Here is a 20,665-nt window from a genome sequence, read left to right as displayed (position 1 = left end):
AGTGCATATGTACTAGATTCTTTCCTTTCCTAGTCTTATTTCAGCCATGGTATGCGTATAGTGTGGCCTGAGCCTCGCTGGACTTTTTCTGGCTTTGGGAAACCCTCAGGGGTCCTGTCGGGAGCTGCAGAATCCTTTACTTTCCTCTCAGTTTTCAGAAACTTAAGTGCAGTATTTTGGATAGTCTTCCCCTGTGTGATTATTTCACTTAGCAATAAAACTTTTCAGTTGCTTTGTGTTGCTATTATAAGGAAGAGTATATGTGATTCTTGGTTTATTGAAAACCTCCTACTTCCTTTAAAATGGTTATTTTCAGTACATGACAGTCTGGTGCAGTGACTACGTGTCTTTGATCCTTGGGTCAGCAGGAGTGGTGTGGGTGTGGGTGTGGGTGTGGGTGTTAATGTTCTAGTAACTTGCTTGCTTAATTGAGACAGATTCAGACACCAGGCTGCAATCACAGGGAAGTGTGGCATCTGGGGCCTCATCCTAGCTGTCTGGATCCGAGTGAGTTGGGCTTTATGCTCTTAGTGAGCAGGATTTTCTTTTGGGATACCCAGGTCCACATGAGACTGAGGTTATGCTCTGGACTTGTGGTCATTCCTTTTTTTGGCCTTTTAATGGCTTCCTCCGTGATTTTTAGCAGTCTGGTTAAGGAAGTCGTTGGAAGCTGGCAGGGAGGGAGGCATCATGACAGAGCTGTTTGCGGCTCGGAGACTCAGGGTTTTTTACTCCCTCAGTGTGGTAAGGGTGTGTCGAGATGACCAAAGATAAACTGTTACCTCCGTGGCCCCACCCATGTGGATTTTGTTGCTATGACTCCAAAGATGCTTGACTTCCAGGAAATAAATAGTTGTTTAATGAAGCCCAGGGAACTGCCATCTGATAGACTGACTGATGGGAGAGCCAGACACCTGATAGCCAGCCACAGTCGCCAATGCCAAGTGCTGGCATTTCTTTGGCTCTGGTAGTTTCTAAAGTGCTCTATTTTTTTTTTTCTCTTCTTATCCATTTTGTAATATACCATTACCAAACTATCAGTTTTGGAGATTAGAAAAGCAAAGTATCCTGTGTAGTTTGGCTTCCTCGGGTTGCGGAGCTGCAAACTCCACGCCATGTGCTAAGCGGCTGACTGCTGGTTCTCACTTCTAAGATCCTCTCAAAGTACCAGGTCCCGCTGCAGCAGTTCCTGCCAGAAGGGGAAAATCCTTTCTCACCACTTACAAAATCAACGCACTTGAGTCACAAGCTGCTACACTATGTGGTAATGGGAGGCATACCACAAAATCCCATCTAGAAATCTTCCTGGGAGAGGACCTGGGAGGACACTTCTCAGGAAAGTGGGGCCAGGTAGGCTGGGGAAGCGTGGGAGAAGCTTGAGAAGATGACGGGCAGGGATGTACAAGTGTGCCAGGGACACAGAGGTAACCCGAGGATGTGACTACAGTGATTACACTTTAGGAGATTGTCCCCACACAGGCTGCTGGTCAGATACAAGCATCTAATGTATCTGTTAGGATGCAGAATTACAGTTTGTACCTTCTTGGTAAAAGAAAGATTCTGTTGTTACTGTCCTCTCCACATAAAGAAAAGGGACAGTGCGTGGTCACAGGACATTGGTGGTCATTTGTTTTTTCCTTCAGAATGACATCACAGACTCAGCAGTGCTTCATTTCTCTGAGTGGCTTCAGGTTTCCTCGAAACAGCCTCCGTTGTAACTTGATTAGGAAAGCTAAGATCTGCAACCTTTAAGTATGTTGAAATGGGATTCCTGGTGGGAAGTTGCACGTAGTGTAATATGATGCCTCAACATCCCTTTGTTGTTTTCTGGTGACAGGTTTGTGACTCTTACCCCACGGAACTGTACGTCCCCAGATCGGCTACCGCACACATCATCGTGGGCAGCTCCAAGTTCCGGAGCAGACGGCGATTTCCTGCCCTTTCCTACTACTGTAAAGAAAGCCATGTATGTCTCAAAGCAGGCCTTTGTTTCACACTTTGTGTTTATGTCTTAGCCTAAATGGGGATTTTTCTAGTGCTCCCCCAGTCTTTCTGTCTGTCTGTCTGTCTGTCTGTCTGTCTGTCTGTCTTTGTCTCTTTCATTTCTTTTCTGCATGTATTTATTTTAATTCTTAGTAGTACATGAATATCCTGTGAATGGTGTGTGAGACACTCTAGTTCCATGTAGAAACTTACCTTCCATTGTATTTGGCAATAAACTAACGGTAGGCTCAGACAGTACCAAAGTGTGATCAGCTACATGAATGCAGCCGTCTCCTGTGAAGGTGCCTGGCTTTGATCCTGGGATCCTAAAGGAGGCTGTAGTACCAGCCATCACTTCCCCTCTCCTGGCAGTGGATGGGGAGGAATTTTTAAAGAAAAATTCCGAGAAGCAAGGACAACATTTCTGCTCACATCCTAGTTACCAGAACTGTGTGTGTGGAGCAGACATGAACATGCAGTCTTGTAGGTAGCCGTGTAAGTTACCAAAATTTAAAGCTTTATTCCCAAGGGAGATAGGAAAAGAAACTTGGAAGAATAACATTGGTCTTTGCCATCTACTATAAAAATTATTTGGCTCAAGCCAGGCAAAAATGTTTGATTTTTCATGGTTAATATAGTTTTATATTCAAAACCACGTAATGCTCTGTGTGTGTACATGTGTGTGGTTGTGTGTGAGTGAATGCAGTTTACCTACAGTCAAGGTGGAGCAGCAGCTGTCAGATAATACAGGAGACTTCTAAAAATATTTTGAGCAAGGGCAGCTTTACCACCAGGCAGCATACAGCCTTCTGTGCCGCCTTCTTCAAAAGGAAGTACTCTTTTGGTGGTGAGTTCTGCTCTTTGAAAGGATGTGTTTTCCTCCACTGTTCTTGCTCTATCCTCGCCATGAGATGGGGTCTGGAGAAAGTCGACTTTTGCCTGTATCATTTAACTCCAAATATGTTTTAGGCCACATAGGAATGGAACAGTATTTAGAGGCAAAGGATGCGGTGACTCCTCTTTTTTAAAAAATAAAATTAGTAAGGTTATGATATTTCATGCTGTTATACTTTAAATTGGGATGTTGGTAACGTTCTCACTTTGTAGTTTATTGCTGAAGTGAGATAGGATTGGAATTTAGATGAGGGGTAGATTATTCCTCCTTTCAGCAGTAGGATGGGGTATTAAACACTGAGTGCAGGCTTTATGCTACTTCCTTTTCAGAGAAAAATGAACCTTTCTTGGCTGCTGTGACTATCATATGGGCAAAGGTATAATACTTCAGACCAGATCCGATCTTCAGGAGGTCGGCCTCAGAGGCAGGCCTTTCTTTGATGACCTTCATGACGAGTTTCAGATCTGAGGGTGAACTTGTCCTGCAACTGAATATATTGTGGAGTCAGTGGTCCTCTGCACCAAGTTTTAGCTGTTCTTGCATAGGTATCGTGTAGACATGTTTCCAAGCATCACTTCACCATGTTGTCTCTCTGGAGACACTGACTGCGTGACACTTGAGCTCCCATTTTCACATCTCTGTACAATCTGGTTGCAGGTGGAATGATAGTCGTTTTTGTGTTTTATAATGGTACTTGGACAGCAGTATCATGTTCAAATGCCTAAGTGCTTCTGGACCAGGGCTTGTCCTTCAGGAGGTACCGCTGCTGAGTAGGGATTTCTGTGGATGAGGTGGCCTGTTGGTTTCCCATGCTGTCATTGCTCATATTACCCATCTGTAGAATAACGGGCCATGTTGAGGGTTGAAGTTATACTGGGAGCAGTGAAGAAGGGGGCTCTGGGAGTCAGGTTAGGCCTTGCAATATCATGACAGGGGAGGTCATCCTGTTCCTGCAAGAGGTTTGCTGATGTGTTATTACCACAGGCTGGTGGGGAATTGAGGCCCCACACTTAAGTGACCAGAACACTTATGTGATGAAGATTCTTGCATCAAGCTTACATAAAAACCAGGGTCTTCTTGGTTTTACCAGGTATCAAGGCACCCCATAATATTAATTTTAAGTCAGTTTCTGTATATGGGCCTGTGGAGCTGTTCCTCCCCTTCTCCCGACTCCCTCTCATATCAAACCACTTTATAGGTCATGGTTAGAGACTTTCACTTATGAATAACATTCTGGGTATGGTTTTTACTGAGAATCACTTTATCATTTGTTTTCTGTTATTATGTTAGCTTTTTAAAAAGTCACTTTATTTAAATTGTATACAACATGGTCTCAGTTTCACAGCATAAATTTCCAGCCAGGTCAGGGGCAGGTGGGGTGGGGTTGGTGGACTCATAAATGATTTCTATTTTCTTGAGACACATTTTCCTGAACAATACAGCTTTCTTGCTTTCTGTTCCTGTCCGCCTTCCTCAGATGCCTCTCTGCTCTGCGTTGCCCTATTACTGCCCTGCTGAGCTGTGACCTGGCCATAGACCCCAGTTCCCTTGAACCTCAGCAGTGATTGCCTTGTCTGCTGATGAGCTGTTCTGGATTCCTCTTAGTTGTCACACTCCCCATTACACAATTCTTGGTCTTTAGAGTAAGAGAGAAGCTGAGTGTGGTAGAGCATGCCTCAGGAGACAGAGGCAGTCAGAGCTCTGTGACTTCCAGGCTCATCAGATTTATGAAGTAAGTTCTAGGCCAGCCAAGGGTACATAATGAGCCTCTGTCCTAAAATTAAAAAAAAAAAAAAAAAAAAGATTTAGAGAAAAATCCAAACAAACGAACAAAACCATCCTATCTCCTCCAGTGACAGCATTGAAGTGTGTGTGTGTGTGTGTATTTTTTATTTTTTCCTGTTTGCTTATTGTTGTTATAAAACGACAACATACAGTGAGCAAAATCTGCCTGGGGGAGGGAGAGTATTTATTTGGCTTATAGGTTACAGTCCTTCTTTGGGGGAAGCTAAGGCAGGAACCTGGAGTCAAGAACTGAGACACAGCCATAGAGGAAAGCTACTTAGTAGCCTGCTGCCCATCGCTTTTTATACACCCATCCAGGGACACCTATCCAGTGGTCTGAGTTCTCCTACATTAATTGTTAATCAAGAAAATGCCTCATTGATATGGCCAAGAACATAAAATCCAATCCCATTTTTTATTAAATATTTTCTTTATTTACATGTCATATGATATCTCCTTTCCCAGTTTCCCCTTCAAAAAAACCCAAAAAACCAAAAACCAAAAAATAACAACAAGAACAAACCCTTGTTCCTTCCCCCCTCCCCCTGCTTGCCACCCCGCCCTCTCCCACTTATTGGCCCTGGCATTCTCCTACACTGGGGCATAGAACCTTCACAGGGCCAAGGGCCTCTCCTCCCATTGATGACCGACTTGGCCATCCTCTGCTATACACATGCTGCCGGAGCAATCAGTCCCACCATATGTACTCCTTGGTTGGTGGTTGAGTCCCTGGGAGCTCTGAGGCTACTAGTTAGTTCATATTGTTGTTCATCCTAAGGGCAGCAAACCCTTCAGCTCCTTGGGTCCTTTCTCTAGCTCCTTCCTGGGGACCCTGTACTCAGTCCAATGGATGGCTGTGAGCCTCTACTTCTGTATTAGTCAGGTACTGTCAGAGCCTCTCAGGAGACAGCTATATCAGACTGTATTGTCCTTCCTTTAGTCTCTGCTCCATAGTTAGTCTCTACAACTCCTTCCACAGGTATTTTGTTCCCCCTTTTAAGAAGGAATGAAGTGTCCACATTTTGGTCTTCCTTCTTCTTGATTTTCTTGTAGTTTGTGGATTGTACTTCGTGTATTCTGATCTTCTGGGCTAATATCCACTTATCAGAGAGTGCATACCATGTGTATTCTTCTGTGCCAATCCCATTTTTCAATGTTGGTGTGGAGTGCAGGCTAACCAAAGGCACCTCTTTCTGGTGATGCTCCCAGAGTGTCTCTGACAGTTCCACGTTTGCTGTGGCCTCTCCCTGTAGGCCTCCATCTGCAGGAGCAGCCAGCCCCTCTCTGGCTTCAGCGCACGGTGCTTGGAGGATGAGCAGATGCTCCAAGCCATCAGGAAAGCCAATCCTGGAAGTGACTTCATTTATGTTGTGGACACGAGGCCTAAGGTAAGTGTCAGCATGTCCATGCATGCTTCTGCAGCCCTGAGTCCCTAGGCTGGAAGGGACCAAAGCTTAGCTGATAGCAGACCTTTGCTGATATGGAAAGGGTTGTTCTTGGTGTGAGCAGACCACGGGCCACCCCCGGGCTGGTCTCTGCTGCATCTCAGCTCCTGAAGGGGCTGAATGTGCTGAGTGCAATTTTATTTTCAGTTTTTAACATTGTGCTGGTCACACAGTAAATGGTTTACTGTTTAATTTTATAAGTAGTTTGGCATGTGAATTAAATGTCAGCAGTGCTATTTAAAATAGGATACCAGGGGATAAAGAAATGACAAAGAAAAAAATAGCTTAATTGATTAAGTCAGTTTAAAATTAAAGCCATTAAGAGTAGGTGCTTAGTGGCATAGTCAGTCGAATATGTTCCCAGACATAGTCTCCACATCATACCTAGTGGGCCCTGACTTCCTAGTAAGCTTTCAGTGCACAACATAGGTCAAATCTTTGATCCAGGGGTGAAGGACTGCTGGAACGTCTGCACTTGAGAGATGGGACAGTCTAACTTCTGCTGTTGTCGTTCGGTTTCTGCCTCTGTCTGAGTCAGGCTTGAAACCCTTTCTTCCAACCCCGACTGCCCTCCTCCCTTCTCCCTGTATCTTTTGTGTTCAGTAGAGCTGTTCTGTATTTTCTGATAGTTATGTGCTTCTTAGAGGATATTTTGCAGACAAACTAAGGATGGGAAGGCTACAGGGCTTTACTGAGTGGAAACTGGAAATCCTTTTCCTACCCTACTTTTCCAGCTTTGAACAGGGATAAACAGATTGACCTCTTAAGAGCCGTAGGTCCCTGTAGTGTAAGTCCTCATTAGAACTCAGCAGCTGCAGGGCCAGGCCTCGTCCGTATTTAAAACGACTTAATCCTAAGGATTCGGTTTGAAGGGCATATTTAGTACTCACTTTGCGATAAGAAGTTGACTCTGATCCAGTAAAGAAAGAAAGTTGGGCACTCTCTTCTCAGGGGCAAGTATGTGGTTTATAAAACTTTGTTCAAGCTTTGTCCTCTCTTTCCCCCTTTCTTCCTCTCTCTCTTTCTCCCTTTCTTTCCTTCCTCTCTCTCTTTCCCTCCCTCCCTCCCCCCTTCCTCTCCTTCCCTTTCTTTCTTTTTCTCATGACCATGTTGGTTGATCCCACCCTTCCAAGTGTGTTAGTTTTCCGAGTTCATCAGGAAACTCTGCGGATGTTTGCCATGGAAGGATTGCATGGTGACAGGCAAGTTGTCCTCAGTCCTTGCCGGCTGCATCCTGACTTATTTCCTAGTATAATAAAAAAGACGAAGGCCTAGGAGGCAGCCCACAGGATCCCGATCCTTGTCTTTGAGCAGGGTTAAGTCTACACAGGAGCCTCCCAAGCCACCCACTCAGATGAAAGCCTTCTGAATTGTTTGTTCGCTGATGGGACAGTGATGGGCTGCAGAGGCAGTGAGAGCCTCAGTCACGTACTGAGAAAAGTCTCCTTGGTCATGGCTGCTGCCAGAGATTGATCCATCAGCATATGACATCTGTCAGACAAGGAGTGTGTCACCGTACTTCAACCTTTCCTGTCAGATATTCTGGGATTCTGTGGAACTTGCAAAATGTTCATTGCTTTCTCATTTCACTCTTGTAAGAATCCTGCAGATTAGAACTTAACTTTAAAGAGGTCAGGTAACTCACCGAGACCACACAGTTTAGGCCCGAGACCACATTCAGTTAAATACAAGCTTATTTGACATCAAATCCAGTGTTTTTTCTGTTTACTAGAACATCTCTAGGGGAACCTTGTCACCACTTTCAGACTCTAGAGGGTTGACACCTCAGTTGATCGCACACGCAGTGGAACAGGAGACATGGCTGAAGAGCCAGCTCCAGGCTCAGCCAAAGTCACCTCAAGGCCAGAGGAGCAGGAGGGGCTGTAAGCTGTGTGCTGTGTACCAACCAGCGATGGAGGAAGAGTCCCGAAGGCAGGGGAGAAGGGAAGGCTGTCACTTGCCTAAGCTATGGAGGAAGAGTGAGTCCCGAAAGCAGGGGCGAGGTTGAGACTATTGCCTGCTTCAGTAGTGATTGGCCTTGTGTCATGCCCCAACTCCAAGGACTGCTTTGTGATTGTGGCCTTAATGTCATGGTGCCAGTGGATGTTTTGTTGTGTAACAGGAAGTCATAGGGTATTTCTCTCTTTCTCTGGTAATGAGGTCATGTCTGTTCACTGGGTCCCATGCAGACATGTTCAAGATACAGCTATGAAGATTAGGGTGCCTAAAAAGTAGGAACCTGGGGTCTTACTTCCTGATTGTATGCATAAAGTTTGAAGGTGGCCATTGACAGAGGAAGGAGAATGGGAGAGAGACATTTGTGTTTTGTGGCAGGTGAGGGGACAGGCTTCAGTCCTGTTCTTTGTCAGTGCAAGGATGGAGAAATATCCTTTGACTTAGTTTGTACCTTAACAAACTTGATAAAACCTTGCTAACACAGCTGACCTATACTGAAGGTCCCCAGAGAAGGCATTGGGCTAGTATAGCTGGTAAGACTGTTGGTCTAGGTTCACGCCACAGTGGATCTCGGATGTGAGAGAAAGGTGGCACTATGTACTTCTAGGAGCCTACATGTGCGCCTTAGGAAATTCACCCTCTGGATACCTATGCAGAGAAGGCAGACACAGCCAATTAGTGTTAATCAGAAGCACTGCCAACCAGTGCTTCTGTAATTGCTTAGTTTTGCAAAGGGCTGTTTATCTAGCCGCATTCATTTCATGTAGTTCCCTTCTACCAACTACAAAGAAGAGGCGAGCCGGTTAGGAACCACAGGAGGGGAGAGGCCTCATCAGTCTACATAGCCTGTACACAGGCAAAGAGACCATTTTGCATCATATATGGGTTGAAATTTTAAATTAGCCTGCATCAAGATTTCATACTTGAATATAATCCTGGTACTCTTAAATATGCCCAAGAGGTCACTAGATAGTGAAGGAGAGATTTTGACAAGCTCATTTGTAGATCATACCTGTAGGCAATAAAAATCATCTAGTATTTGCAGGAGTGTGCCCTGGTTGAAGTAAACGAGGTCATAGCAAACGAGGAGAGGAAAGGATCACTCTGATAGAGTCTGTATATCTCTGTAGCCTCTGTAGGCTCTGGCCCAGTTCTCCTAAAGGCAGCTTTCCCGTGTCTGTCTGTCTATCTGTCTCAGTCTGGAGTACCTTTTTATTATTTCTAAAACTGTGTTTCTGCTTTGAAAGTTCAGCTTTTGCCACATAAAAAATAAGTGGAGCTCCTGAAAAAGTAGTTTGTATGACAGATTAAGTATTGCCACCTTCTGTTCATTATGTGAATTACAGACTGACTTTCAAGAGGTTTTCTTCTATTTGCTTTTAAGGAAAACTGCCCGTCAGTTCTCCCATTGTAACTTCTTAGTTATTTAAAGTGTGAGCATATATTGTATATGTAGTAAGTGTAGTAGTCGGAGCACTTTGCTTGTTACATGTTTGTTGTACATGTTTAGAGGAGATGGGGTTGGGAGGCGGTGATGAGAAGGCAGGACCTTGAATTTAGATGCAAAGTAAGTGTAGTTCAGGTAACCTAAGGCTTGTTGGGATCTGTTGATTTGTTGCATTTTTTTGAAGCTCATTACAGAGGTTTAGCTGCAACTGCCCTGATATTTTAAAAGTACACAGTTCCATGAGAACAACATCTACATATAGTTTCTGGAAGGAAAAAAAGCCCCTTAAAATATTAGCACATACAATAACCCGTAAGATATATCATTAAAGTGTTTCTTGGTTATGGCTAAGGCCTTTGTTCTTAGGGATGTGAGTTGCTTGTGTAGAGCGGGGTCGGCCTCCTGAAGAGCTGACAGTGCCCACAGATGTCAGAGGAGTTGAGCTGATGAGCAGGGACTCCTGTGGCAGTGGCTTGCTCTCAGCTCTGGCTGTATTGTGTTTTCTTCCTGATTGTCGAATACTTATCATCTATGGTCCTGACTTAACATGTGCCTCTTGTAACTGTGAAAGGCTACAAGAGTGTCTGAGGTAATGTTGATAGTATTCCTCTGCCGCTTGCCACTCTCTTTTCCTTCTGAGATTGTTTCCAAATTGGTGTACTCTATGGTAACTTTAATTCTTCTTAATGAATGTAAATAAATACATCAGTAAGTATTAATGGTGGGTGGTTGCATGAACGTTTTCTCAGCTTACACATATGTACATGTATATATATGGTGTGTGTGAGGGAGAAAGGGGGAGAGATAGGTCAGGGTCTGTCTTTGGTACCTGGTTCTGTTCCACAGCATGGATATGCCATGGCTTATGCAGTTACCACTCGGGTGAGATATTCATAGGTTTGCAGGTTCCATGTTCACAAAAACATTTGTCACAGACATTCTTGATATCTGTATGCTAAGGCCTTTATTTTTATGAGATTTTTCAGAACTAGAAGGTCTGGGCCAAAGCATTTTAACTTAGCTTTTTAAACTTAACTATTTGAAGGACTACTTGTAATACACACTTAAAAGCAGATCCCATCCCCCAGCCCCCCGTCTGGCTAGTCCCCTAGCCTTTGTGGCCCAAGGACCATAGTGGTCACTGAATGCTGTTCTCCATAAATGGTAGCCTGCTTAGTCACACTGCAAGAGGAGCATTCCCAGACATGTATCCCTGTGAGAAATCTTTTTCAGCGTGGGCAGGACTTGTCTGTCTGACTGTACTGTGCAGGGTTAGAGCAGTGTGGGCTTAATCAGTTTCATCAGCATCCATTAGCATTGAAACCAGTTTACACTGACATCTCAAGGTCTTCTCTACACTCATGAAAGTGACTGACGCTCCCACATCAGGCATCGGGATCCTGCCTGGATAGGAAGGAGCCTGACCATCAGCATTCTCTCTTCAGTCATCCTGCTGAAGGCTCAGTTGGGCAGATGAGAAGAACCACTGCTGCCTGGTATTTCTTACTTGAGGATTCCTACTTATTTCTCTGTGTTACAGTTCTGGCAGATAATTTAATACACGGAGACTTATATTGACATCTGTCTCTGTGGCTACAGTCAGGAAGTTTTAATGTATAGTTTAAACTGGCTCTGCCAGACTTCCACATCAAGTCAACCTCACCATCAAACTGGCAGAGTCATCTCCAGAACTTAGGGAATACTTTCCAGTCAGAACTGTTACCCAGGCCGGCACACGAGTGCTCGTGCCATATGCTCTGCCTTTATGCTTGCACTGAGAGCTCAGGATAGTGTTTCAGGGGTTCAAACTGTAGTACGTGTCTATGAGTCTTTGCAATGTTTTCCTAAGTGGTTGTTCTGTGTCCTGAATGTAATTGATGACTTTTGTTTTGCTGACCACTGCAGCTTAATGCAATGGCAAATCGTGCTGCAGGGAAAGGCTATGAAAACGAAGACAATTATTCCAATATCAAGTTTCAGTTTATCGGGATAGAGAACATCCATGTCATGAGGAACAGTCTTCAGAAAATGCTGGAAGGTAAACCATTCTGTTATGCACAGCTTTAAAAGAGTAGTTAAGTATTTTGATGCTGAAGTGGTAAGATAGTCTTTTGATTTAATTTTTTCCAATGATACTGTGAAACAAGTGTGGTAACTGGGAAATCTGTTGCAGTTGGGAAAATAATCATGTTGCAGTGACTCTTTAAGCACATTAGCAGCCTCCTCATGTCATTCCAGTAGTGGAATCCAGTGGTTTAACATTTGGCGGTTAGCAGCCAGGACTCTACACTGGCGCTTTAATATCCTAGATAAAACCATGGCGAGAAGGAGCCTCCCTCCCTCCCTCCCTCCCTCCCTCTCTCCCTCTCTTCCTTCCTTAACTTTCTTTCATTCAAAGACATCTGGAAAGAAAGCAGTCCTACCTTGAAGCAATAACTCAGTGTTCCTATGTGGAAATTAGGTTCACAAACTGTCCCCACATTGCTGAGTGACTGATAGATAGATAGGTAGGTAGGTAGGTAGGTAGGTAGATAGATAGATAGATAGATAGATAGATAGATAGATAGATAGATAGATAGGTAGAGTGTTGGTCTAGATCCTCATGTCTAAATACCAGGAACTGCCGGAGCACACATGCACATGCAACTGTCATCCTTCATAAGCACTGTGAAGACACATAAGGACCTATGTATTCACGTGGAAAGGAAAGGAAAGGATGGCTTGTATGACCTGGCAGAATTACTGTGTCTGCGCACCCATTAGCAGAAAGTACGCTTTGCGTACAAAACTTGCTTCATTATTGCTTAAGGTCTACCTGACCCTGCAGTCCCGTGAGGGATCCTGCTGCCTCCAAAGGCAACTAGGAAAGAGGAAGATGCTGAAGCCACAGAGCTTCGCCTTGCTTGTGAACACCAGAATGTCTTTGAGGAGAATGTGCAGGGATGGGGTGGATTCTAGGGAAGTTGGTTGTCGTGATAGGATCTGTGGAGTCTGGGATGGAGCGGCACAAGGAAGGAGCTGAACTGCTTTGAGGGATGCACCTCTGCCCTCGGTTACTTAACAGTTCTCTGTTCTGTCAAGGCAATGGTGTTGTAAGAACCTAAAGGTGCCTGGGGAAGTGTCACAGAGACCCAGTCTCTTTCTCCTGCATCCCCTGTTTGACCTTAGTCACTGTGGGACTGTGAACACATCAGTTGTTTCTTTAGGACTGCGCCTGCAGGGAAATGAGAGAATTCAATTAATAACTTATCCAGTTTGTTTGTTCATTTGTTTGTTTGTTTTCTACATGACATTTATTGCCACTGGCTGCAACACTCTGAAATTTGATTAAAGGCTGTGGGTCTAGTTCAGTATTATAGGGCCTCACGATAACTTCTTAGCACTGGGGTAGATAAATGAGCTTTTAAATCACTAAAAGAAGCTAATTCTTGCATCTAAGACAACGATGACAATAATAACAAAACGTAGCTTCCAGCCCTATGTTCATCCTCCTTTGAAACAGTTGTCTGTTAGGTCAAAGTTCTAACAATGTAGGTGTATTTATATGTGTTTCTTAAGCACCTAGAGACTTTCATTTTGTCCTTGCTATAAATAATGCATTGCCTATAGAAAAGTGGGCTAGCCCAGCTCTGCTGCTATAAATAGCGCATTACCTATAGAGAAGTGGGCTAGCCCAGCTCTGCTGCTATAAGTAGCACATTGCCTATAGAGAAGTGGGCTAGCCCAGCTCTGCTGCTATAAATAGCACATTGCCTATAGAGAAGTGGGCTAGCCCAGCTCTGCTGCTATAAATAGCGCATTGCCTGTAGAGAAGTGGGCTAGCCCAGCTCTGCTGCTGAGAAGGCTCTGTATTGTAAGAAGAGCACATCACTGTTACAGTCCTGGGAACTTCACATGGCACACTTCAGTTTGCATTCAGCAGTTTCGTAAGGCGGTTTTCCAGATCATCACTTTTCTTCTGTACAGAAAGTTGTTCCTAGGACTGCAGGCCTCTGCCTTTGGTGTCTAAATTACCCCTTATTTGGTTTTTCAACCTTGTCCTCTGGCTGACTGATTTCAGGAGGGCGGCTCTGTTGCACCAGGATCACGGTGCTGCTGCATATCCCTCTGGTTGTGTGCAGTTGTAAGCAGGGATAGCTTTCTGGATGCCTCTCAGGGGTCCTGGCCAACCACTGGTGGAGGCTCAGCTGATGAAGTGATGCAGTAAAGACCCGCCTTCCCAGGCTTTCTACTTCAAACAGGGAGGGGTCCGTGGCATCACAGGCTGGGAGGCGGGGCTAATGGCATTCCCCCATGGCTCTTACTTTCTTCAGACTTGCTAAAGCATGGTTTGGAATATTGCCAGAGGAGATTATGGAGTGGAAAGTAGAATTATTTGTGTTCTGCTACCAGTGTGTAGGAAGTCTGTCTGTGAGTAGGAACCCCAGGATATTTCATTAGAAAGAGAAATTTAGTAGCGAGCTCATACCCTCTGTAGGTCCATATCTTGAGGTCAGTATACATCAACTTAAACTCTAACTTATAAGTTGTGAGTCACCTTCCAAGAGGGTCCACAGAGCAATTTTGTAATAATTTAATTGCTTTTCATAGTAGCTCCAGTTTCTCTCACAGAGACAATTGCCTTCTCAGTGAATAAAGGAGCTCTGACTCTCCTGTAAGATCGGTAGATAGAGGAGTCTAGAATGGGCGCTTTGACTGTTATAATGGTAGATAGAGGAGTCTAGAATGGGCGCTTTGACTGTAAGATCGGTAGATAGAGGAATCTAAAACGGGCGCTTTGACTGTAAGATCGGTAGATAGAGGAGTCTAGAATGGGCGCTTTGAGGCAGCTGTCTTTAGCTGTGGAGATTGTCTTGCATGCATCCTTGGTGTTTGTGGAAAAGGCTTTCTGCCCTTTTGTGTGAAGAATAAGGCACGTAATGCACACAGAAGAGTTTAACATCACAGCTTGCTGAGGTAGCACAACAGCCTGAACCCCTTTGTGTAGTTTGTCCTCAAACAAGGGCTTGTGGAAAGATGGCTAGGGCAGTTTTTCTTTTTATGCCTTTTGTGTGCTACTTACAGTTTCTCCCATCTCCCTCCCTCCCTTCCTCCCTCCTTCCCTCTTTCCCTCCCTCCCTCCCTTTCTTCTTTCCTTCTTCCTTCCTTCCTCCTTCCTCTCATCTCCCTCCTTCCTTTCTTCTCTCCCTCCCATCTCCTTCCCTTCCTCCCTCCCATGTCCTCCCTTCCCTCCCTCTGTCCCTCCCTTTCTCCCTGTGTCCCCCTTCCCCTCATCAGTTCTATTGCTTCTTCAAGCCAACTGTAAATGTATTCTCTCCAGTTCAGGAATCTACTATATTACAGTTTTCAGTGACATTTTTCAAAAGCTTACTACGCTTTACAGGTTGGGTAGCTAGACTAGTTTGATCAGAGTTTTAGGTTCAGGGGCAGCCTTCCTCAGTATGTAAGGTGGAGAGTGATCAAGGAGGACACCTGATATACCCTTGACGTGTGTGTGTGTGTGTGTGTGTGTGTGTGTGTGTGTGTTCACACATTCACCAGGATCACATCTGGTTAGGCAGTTTCCATTCATCCTAAGAAGAAGTTACTGTAGTTTTCATTGTACAAATTTCTCTCTTCTGAATTCATTCATTCAGGGTCATGTAATAGAGGAAGATTTGAACAAAATACTTCTTATTAAATTACCATGATCCTTGCTAATTCCTAGTTCTCACGCCAGAAATTCAGAGAACTTCTCTACATAGTAATGCTGACAAGGTATTTTGGGAAGGTGACTAAATTCTTGACACTAGCTTTTAAGGATACATGTGCTCGAGTGAATTATTGAGGCAGGTAAGGACACAGACCCACAGATGGAGGCTAAGAGACTCGCATAGCCTCAGCATGGTAAGGTGAATGGCTTTTGCTCATTCGCATAAACCCAGTGCTACACTCTTAGCCACTCAGCTCTTGCCTGAAGGAAAAGGAGGCTGATATCGGAAATACCCAGGTCTAATTTGGTGAAAGTTCTAGGTTTGGGTTCCTGATTGAGTCGGTGTAAAATTGAGCAGATCTCCATTCCTATGTGTGTAAGTCATGTAAATTCTCTAGATTTTGTAACATAAGATGCCTTATAGACTGTCAAGTGTTCTCAGTATAAAGTCCACACTGCTTGCTCTTGATGAGCAGTGATATATCTTAAAGTAAACACTGAGATGGTAAGTCCAGACAGCTGGTATTTGATAGGTCTGTGCCTTCCTGTAGGTCAGTTTTCTTAATTTCCTTATTCAGAAGATAAGTTGCAAAGGCATGTGTGTTCCTGCCTCATAATACTGTCTATTTCCACTCAGTATAAGTGCATCAAAAATAATTTAACAAACATGTCAGGCCTGGTGGAGATTTTCCAGCAAGTTATTAAATAGAGAGAGAAATCTCTGGTAGCAGTGCAGATGGAAAGTGGGCCTAAAAGTCATGGAACAAAGACACCATGTCAGTCAGCCAGCCTGGGAAGTGCTCACTGAGAGGAGACCAGGGGTTCACTAGACTGAAGAGTTCTGGGGTCACAGGTTCAGAATTGGAGACTTATATTAACTATGGGAACCTTTGTAGTAAAATCAGGTGACTTAGAGGTCATGACCTGTCTTGATGTTGTTTCTAAATGTTGCTTTTCAGAGTTTAGCTCTATGCCATAATTTCCATGTGGGAAATCCATATTTTCAGCTGGACTATTCCTGGCTGTGCTACGGTAGATGACACAGTGACCCTCTCAAGCCTCTCTGTACAGTTTCCGGCTTCCCTCAGAAGCAGCAGTTTCAGACATTTTTAAATAGTTTTCTTCTGAGCCATGGTCTGTCCTGCAGGCTTTCCTAGTTACTGTTTCCTGACTCAGAATGGAACATAGTGGACCAAGAGTGCGTGCTTTTACTCTGTGTGGTATTATGTGAGGATTTAGAATTTCAGCAGGACACCCCCGTCCGCAGGATACCTCCCACTTCTTAGAGTTTCGTATTGTGTTGTGACAGCAAGATTTTGGGTAAGTAGAACAGTATTAAAAGGAATAAACAAAAAAGAACATATGTGATGTGAAATTAAAGGCTGACAAGACAGGCTGTTCTCCATAAGCCTGTGGCTGGAGCCTGGTAGCCGGTATCTGTTTGCTGGTGACCATGTAACCCCAGATTTGCTGCGTGTGTGGTTCCTCAGAGCGCTTGCACTGTGATGGGATTGTGGAATCCCCAGCATCCTGTGCGCCTTTCTTCACCTTTTGAGCTCTACCCCACCAGTGTGCCTTCTTCCATCACGATCCCAGAGCCCATCCTAGGCTCACCTCCGCTGTTTCCATTCACCTTGAGAGTTTCCTATGTAGACTCTTATCACCTTTACAATCCCATCAGTTCTTGTTCACACTGACTCGGTTTGCACGATGGTTAGGTGTAAGCATGGACTGCCATTACATGTTATAAATCTGTAAACCTGTCTTCACAAACAAAATTCACTGGTGAAGGTAACAAAATCTACCAGGCATCCGTCACGTGAGCCTGCTGTCTGGTCTTCTTCAGGTGAGTTTGTAGTATTCTGGAGCACATATGAGTGGATGTACATTCGCATGTGCATGTATGGTTATTCTCTGGATGTATGCATGTACCCAGGAAGGTTGGATGTACACATGGATGTGCAGTTTCCTATGCTACAAGCTCAAGCAGTGCCAACATAGATGCACAGAATTTAGGGTTAACTGCACGATATAATGTAATTCTATATTATTATAAAAAAACAGGTTATTCAAACAATATTGGTATTGTTTAGAGATTGCAGAAAACATTATCATCCATAAAAGTTGAAATGTTTTGAAGAATAGTCTTTGGTCTTGTTGGTGTTCCATGGAGAATCTCCCCAGCTGGTGAAAAGTTTTCTTTAAGTGGTCTGTGTGACTGGCAAGGCTGAGGGGTGTCATGTTGACATTATCCCGTTAAATACAATTCAGAAATTTATTCTGAGTCTTAGAACAAGAGTGAGATGACACAGCTGCTTTATGTAAGCATTTCCCTGCTGCAGACTCCACTCTTGTTCTTTTCAAGTGGTACCACTTCGTATGCTGCCCACTGAAGGAGAGTGTTGTAATGCTCGTCATTTGAGAGCTGTCTAAATGGCCTCGGATTCTTGACTGCAAAAAGAAGTGCCAGCATCAGTAGCACTTGGGCATGCGTCAAGATGGCAGGTAGGGAAAGAAGTGCTCGCTACTGTTTTAGGTTCTAGAGGGTGTGGAAAGACCGATCCTATGCCCCTTTCTTTCTTTCTTTTTTATTTTTTAATTTTAACGTGTTTTTGTTTTTATTTAATTACTTTTAGTTTTTTGCAGTCTAGCTGTTGCCCCCTCCCAGTTGTTCCTCCCACGGCTCCTCATCCCATTCCTCCTCCCCCACTGTCTCTAACAGGACCCCCACCCTCCACCCCCGCTAGGCCTCCCCACCCCCTTAGGACTCAAAGGGAGGAATCGTAAATGAAATGCCCAACAGTGGGAAGAGGGAACTTGCAGAGTCCACCTCCAGTAGAAAGACAGGGCATCAAGTGGAGGGATGGGGTTGCATCCCAGTCAAAAACTCTGACCCAGAATTGGTCCTGTCTAAGAGACCTGCAGGGACAAAAACTGATGCTCTGGTATGCTTACAGACAGGAGCTTAACATGGCTGTCTCTGAGAGGCTCAACAAACAGTTACCTGAGACAGATGCAGATACTAACACCCAGACTTTGGACTGAAGTTGGAGACCCCTGTGGTTGAATTAGAGAAAGGCTGGAAGAGGCTGTGGAGGAGAGCGACCCCATAGGAAGACCAGCAGTCTCAACTAACCCAGACCCCTGAGATCACTTGGACACGAGCCACCAACCAGGCAGCATACACTAGCTGGTCCGAGCTTCCCCCTGCTTCCCATGACACATATATAGCAGAGATCTGCCTGTGAGAGACGACAGGCCTAACCATGCCCCTTTGTGTCCTCCCTCACCTGTGAAACACATGCACAGGAGGAAGTGTGTGGGGAGACCAGGCGAAGCTGCTTTTCTTCTGAGTGACTTTCATATTTGTTGAGTTCTAAAGTACACCTTATGTTGGCTTTTAATTTTTTGCAGTGTTCTGTGTGCTCATACATTAGAAATGCCCTGTTATATAAAACAGTATCATGGGACCTTAGCATCTAGCTCCAGGCTGGCAAGCACATTTCTCTGCAATCTGTGGCATATGCTTGTGATGTCAGCTGACATGAACTTTGTTCAGCAAAATGGTTTGTAAATATTGGTTCTGGTTTGGCAACAAGAGTGAACAAATCAGTATTTCTCCCTTATCCCGAGTTTATCCAAACAAACACAACAGTTTCATATTTAAAAGCCTGGGCACTAATTGTTTCAGTTTCAAGTGTAGTCCCATCTGTCATGTGTGTTAATCATCCACAGAGCTGTTTGCTTTGAGTGGCCACTGGCCATTAGGGGAAAACATCCTCTCAGCTGTCACCTTGCCTGAAGTCCAGGGCGGGGGTAGGATTCATTTCCCAAGCATGTGCAATTTCGGTGTTCTTGAAAGCAGAGTGGTTACCCAAGAGCTGGAAGGAATGAGCTGACATGGCAGGAAAGCAGAAGGCCATCCATCCCTCCTGTGACAGATGCTGGTGTACTCTCTCACCTTGCTCAGTCGTCTGTCTCCCCTCTCACTGTCAGCACAGGCCATCTCCAGGTTACCTACAGAGCCTAGAAACTTGAGCTTTAAACTTTCTGTCCTTTCTGCCTGCTGTGGGAAAAGAGGGTAAACAGCCTTTGTTCTGGGCTGAGCTACACATTTCAAATGGGCAGATATCCCTTAGGCCTGCTAGATTTTCTGAAATAAATATGCATGCTAACCAACCCTGCAGTATCAACCCAAGTGTTGGCCTCTAACTGAAATCACTTCATGACTGTGTTTTCTATGCACTTAATGGAGTCAGCCAGATCTGATTGCTGCTCCTTGGGATGTGTGTATTTTCGGATTAAGTTGACAGTTTTGGATTTTGTAACTTGAGGTTGGATGTTGTAAGCACCAGGCATCCAGGGAGTATTAAAAACTCAGGGAGGGTACTAGAATTCGCCTCCCTTCCTGCAGGGCTGTGTCCTTGGGCAGTGTGTACAGACTGAGATGAGCCTGCCACACGGAGGGCCTGTTGTATATGCCAGGCTGAGCTTTTCTTGTGGCAGTTAGGAGCTGGCTTTTGGCCTTTGCATCAGCTTCCACTGTCTGTCTGCTAATGATCTTCTCTGAGCTCAGGAAAACTTCCTGAGGTGCACTGTGGTTACATTGCTTTCTGGGAGTCATTAGAGCATTAACTTTTCTGTGCTGTGTTTCCTAAGTGATCTTTCTTCCTTTCTGAGTGACTTTTTCTCGCTGTACAGGAGAAAAATCTCTGCTTTTCATACCTTAAGCTGCATCCAGATTAATGACCTAGAGTGTTTGACGGAATGCATGCTTTTACAGTTTACTTATGTAATTCGCTTTTACAATTTATCTTAAAGGTATGTCTATCAAAGTAAACTTCCATAAGCATCCTACATCACCACTGTCCACAGAGATACAGTGCAAGCCCCAGCTGCGAGTAGTATATGTAACTTTAAGCTATCTGGTGGTTAGATTCTAAAAACAATAAAAGGTGGAGGTTATTTTTTATTGTTTGAGGATTTCCTACATGCATATAGTGTGTTTGAATCAAGACCATCACCCACTCAGTCCTTCCTGTCTGGCTTCTGCTTTGTCACCACCACATATTCCCTCCCAATATAGTTTCGTTTTTTTATGTTAAAAGCCAGTGTGTCCCCTTAGTGATGGCAGTATATGCGTAGGCATAAGACTATCTACTGGCCTGTCAGAGGCCACAACTTTGAAGAAAGCTGACTCTCCCTCTTGCTTTCCCAGCAGTAATTAATGGCCATAGCTGCTCGGTTAGCTGTGGGGCTTTGGGGCCACCTCCTCATACTATGCTGGGATGTTGTCAGCCTTGAGCTTGTGCATGTCTTGTGCATGCTCCAAGTTCATAGTGCTGCGGTCTTGTTGATGCAGAAATCAGTACTGTTCTAGTCATCCCTGCCATTGCTCCTGTAGTCTTTCCTCCTCTGTGATGATCCCTGAGCCGTGTGTGTGTGTGTGTGTGGGGGGGGGG

General features: G+C 44.6%; 1 protein-coding gene across 1 annotated transcript in view; it reads left to right on the top strand.

Moving 5' to 3' along the window:
- The window catches only part of Mtmr7 (myotubularin related protein 7), an 85,676-nt gene that overhangs the window by 42,350 nt on the left and 22,661 nt on the right, over nt 1-20,665 (top strand). Inside the window, exons 5-7 of the mRNA XM_031339583.1 lie at nt 1,838-1,966; nt 5,917-6,051; nt 11,417-11,549. Of these exons, the coding sequence (XP_031195443.1) occupies nt 1,838-1,966; nt 5,917-6,051; nt 11,417-11,549 (397 nt within the window). The remainder of the gene's footprint in view (nt 1-1,837; nt 1,967-5,916; nt 6,052-11,416; nt 11,550-20,665) is intronic.

This window comes from Mastomys coucha, unplaced genomic scaffold, assembly GCF_008632895.1.
Source record: "Mastomys coucha isolate ucsf_1 unplaced genomic scaffold, UCSF_Mcou_1 pScaffold22, whole genome shotgun sequence".
In the NCBI taxonomy this organism is placed as follows: Eukaryota; Metazoa; Chordata; class Mammalia; order Rodentia; family Muridae; genus Mastomys; species Mastomys coucha.
The sequence above is the reverse complement of the archived record's forward strand: the minus strand, read 5'-3'. Positions and strand labels throughout refer to the sequence as shown.